This window comes from Merops nubicus, unplaced genomic scaffold (genome assembly GCF_000691845.1).
Source record: "Merops nubicus isolate BGI_N331 unplaced genomic scaffold, ASM69184v1 scaffold11037, whole genome shotgun sequence".
Classification (NCBI taxonomy): domain Eukaryota; kingdom Metazoa; phylum Chordata; class Aves; order Coraciiformes; family Meropidae; genus Merops; species Merops nubicus.
The window spans coordinates 31,010-33,425 of record NW_008622344.1 but is presented as its reverse complement, the minus strand read 5'-3'; the positions used below and the strand labels follow the sequence as shown (position 1 = coordinate 33,425).

Below are 2,416 nucleotides of genomic sequence, written 5' to 3'. Positions count from 1 at the left end.
CAGGGTACTGATCACTGACGTGAATGACAACAGCCCCCGCTTCGAGAAGAGCATCTACGAGGCAGACCTGGCAGAGAACAGCAGCCCCGGCACCCCCATCCTGCAGCTGCGAGCCACCGACCTGGACGTCGGGGTCAACGGGCAGATCGAGTACGTCTTCGGGGCAGCCACCGAGGCTGTCAGGGGCCTGGCGCCGGCGCGTCTTGCACCGCATCGACCGGGAGGAGGTGAACCAGCTTCGCTTCACTGTCATGGCCCGAGATCGGGGTCAGCCCCCCAAGACGGACAAGGCCACGGTCGTGCTGAACATCCGTGACGAGAACGACAACGTGCCCACCATCGACATCCGGAAGATCGGGCGCATCCCGCTCCGCGACGGGGTGGCCAGTGTGGCCGAGGACGTGCTGGTGGATACCCCCATTGCCCTGGTGCAGGTCTCGGACAGGGACCAAGGCGAAAATGGTGTGGTGACCTGCACTGTGGTGGGCGATGTGCCCTTCCAGCTCAAGCCAGCCAGCGAGGGTGAAGGGGAGCCGCAGAACAAGCGCAAGTATTTCCTCCACACCTCCGCCCCTCTGGACTATGAAGCTGTCCGTGACTACAACGTGGTGATTGTGGCTGTCGACTCAGGCAGCCCTAGCTTGTCCAGCAATAACTCCTTGCTGGTGCGGGTCGGGGACACTAATGACAACCCCCCTGTGTTCAGCCAGGCCGTGCTGGAGGTCTCTTTCCCAGAGAACAACTTGCCCGGTGAGAGGGTGGCCACGGTGGTTGCCACAGATGCGGACAGTGGTAAGAACGCCGAGATAACCTACTCCCTGGAGGCCTCACCCATCTCCTCGGAGTCACCAGGAGGCATCTTCAGCATTGACCCTGACTCTGGGGATGTGTCGGTGCAGGCGGTGTTGGACCGCGAGCAACGCGACACCTATGAGTTCCAGGTGACAGCCCGGGACAAGGGAGTGCCATCGCTGCAAGGCTCAACCACGGTGGTGGTGCGGGTGGCGGATCGCAATGACAACGAGCCACGCTTCATGCAGGATGTGTTCACTTTCTACGTGAAGGAGAACTTGCAGCCCAACAGCCCCGTGGGCATGGTGACTGTGATGGACTTTGATAAGGGCCGCAATGCTGAGCTCAGCCTCTCCATCCAGCCCAGTGACCACGATCAGGCAACTGGCATCTTCTCCATCGAGAATGACACTGGAACCATTTTCTCCACTGTCTCTTTTGACCGGGAGCAGCAGACCAGCTACACTTTCAAGGTGAAGGCAGTGGATGGAGGCGAGCCACCACGCTCTGCCACTGCCACCGTGTCCCTCTTTGTGATGGATGAAAATGACAATGCACCCACAGTCACCTTTCCCAGCAACAGCTCCTACACCGTGCTTCCACCCTCCAGTAACATGCGCACCGTGGTGGCCACAGTGGTTGCCACTGATGCCGACACTGGTCTCAATGCTGACCTCAATTACAGCATTGTTGGAGGCAACCCCTTCAAACTTTTTGAGATCGACCCAGCCAGTGGTGTGGTGTCACTGGTGGGCAAGCTGGCCCCCAAGCACTATGGCCTGCACCGCCTCGTGGTGCAAGTGAATGACAGCGGGCAGCCACCTCAGTCCACCACTGCCCTGCTCCACGTCTTTGTCAACGAGAGCTTATCCAATGCTACTGTGGTGGAAAGCCAGGTGGCCCGCAGCCTCCATACGCCCCTGGCCCAGGACATTGCTGGTGACCCCAGCTATGAGCTGAGCAAGCAGAGGCTTAGCATAGTCATTGGTGTGGTGGCCGGCATCATGACTGTCATCCTCCTCATCCTGGTGGTGGTCATGGCTCGCTACTGCCGCTCCAAGGGCAAACATGGCTACGAGGCCGGCAAGAAAGACCACGAGGATTTCTTCACCCCACAGCAGCACGACAAGGCCAAGAAGCCTAAAAAGGACAAGAAAGGCAAGAAGGGCAAGCAGCCCCTCTACAGCAGCATTGTCACTGTAGAGGCTTCCAAGCCCAACGGGCAGCGCTATGACAGTGTCAACGAGAAGCTCTCAGACAGCCCCGGTATGGGACGGTACCGCTCGGTCAATGGCGGCCCGGGCAGCCCTGACCTGGCCAGGCACTACAAGTCGAGCTCGCCACTCCCCACTGTCCAGCTGCACCCGCAGTCCCCCACCGCCGGCAAAAAGCACCAGGCCGTGCAGGACCTGCCTTTGGCGCCGGTGACAACATCTCCATCGGGTCAGACCACTGCTCCGAGTACAGCTGTCAGGCCAGCAGCAAGTACAGCAAGCAGGTAAGAGCGTTGCACCCGCGCCGCGGCCGCGCACCCCCGCGGAGCCCCCGACACGCACACAAGCACACGCACACGGGGAGGGAGGGCGCGGGGAGCCCACCTCCACCGATACTGAAACGACCGAAG

General features: G+C 60.6%; 1 protein-coding gene across 1 annotated transcript; it reads left to right on the top strand.

The window, feature by feature from the left end:
• Positions 1 to 4: 4 nt before the first annotated feature.
• Positions 5 to 2,375, top strand: LOC103777203 (protocadherin-7-like; the record flags this gene model as incomplete). Its single annotated transcript, XM_008944745.1, is given in 3 exon segments — positions 5 to 192; positions 194 to 2,205; positions 2,208 to 2,375. Coding segments are annotated over 3 exon segments (2,368 nt in total), but the record flags the coding sequence as incomplete, so codon positions are not given.
• Between the last annotated feature and the right edge of the window lie 41 nt (positions 2,376 to 2,416).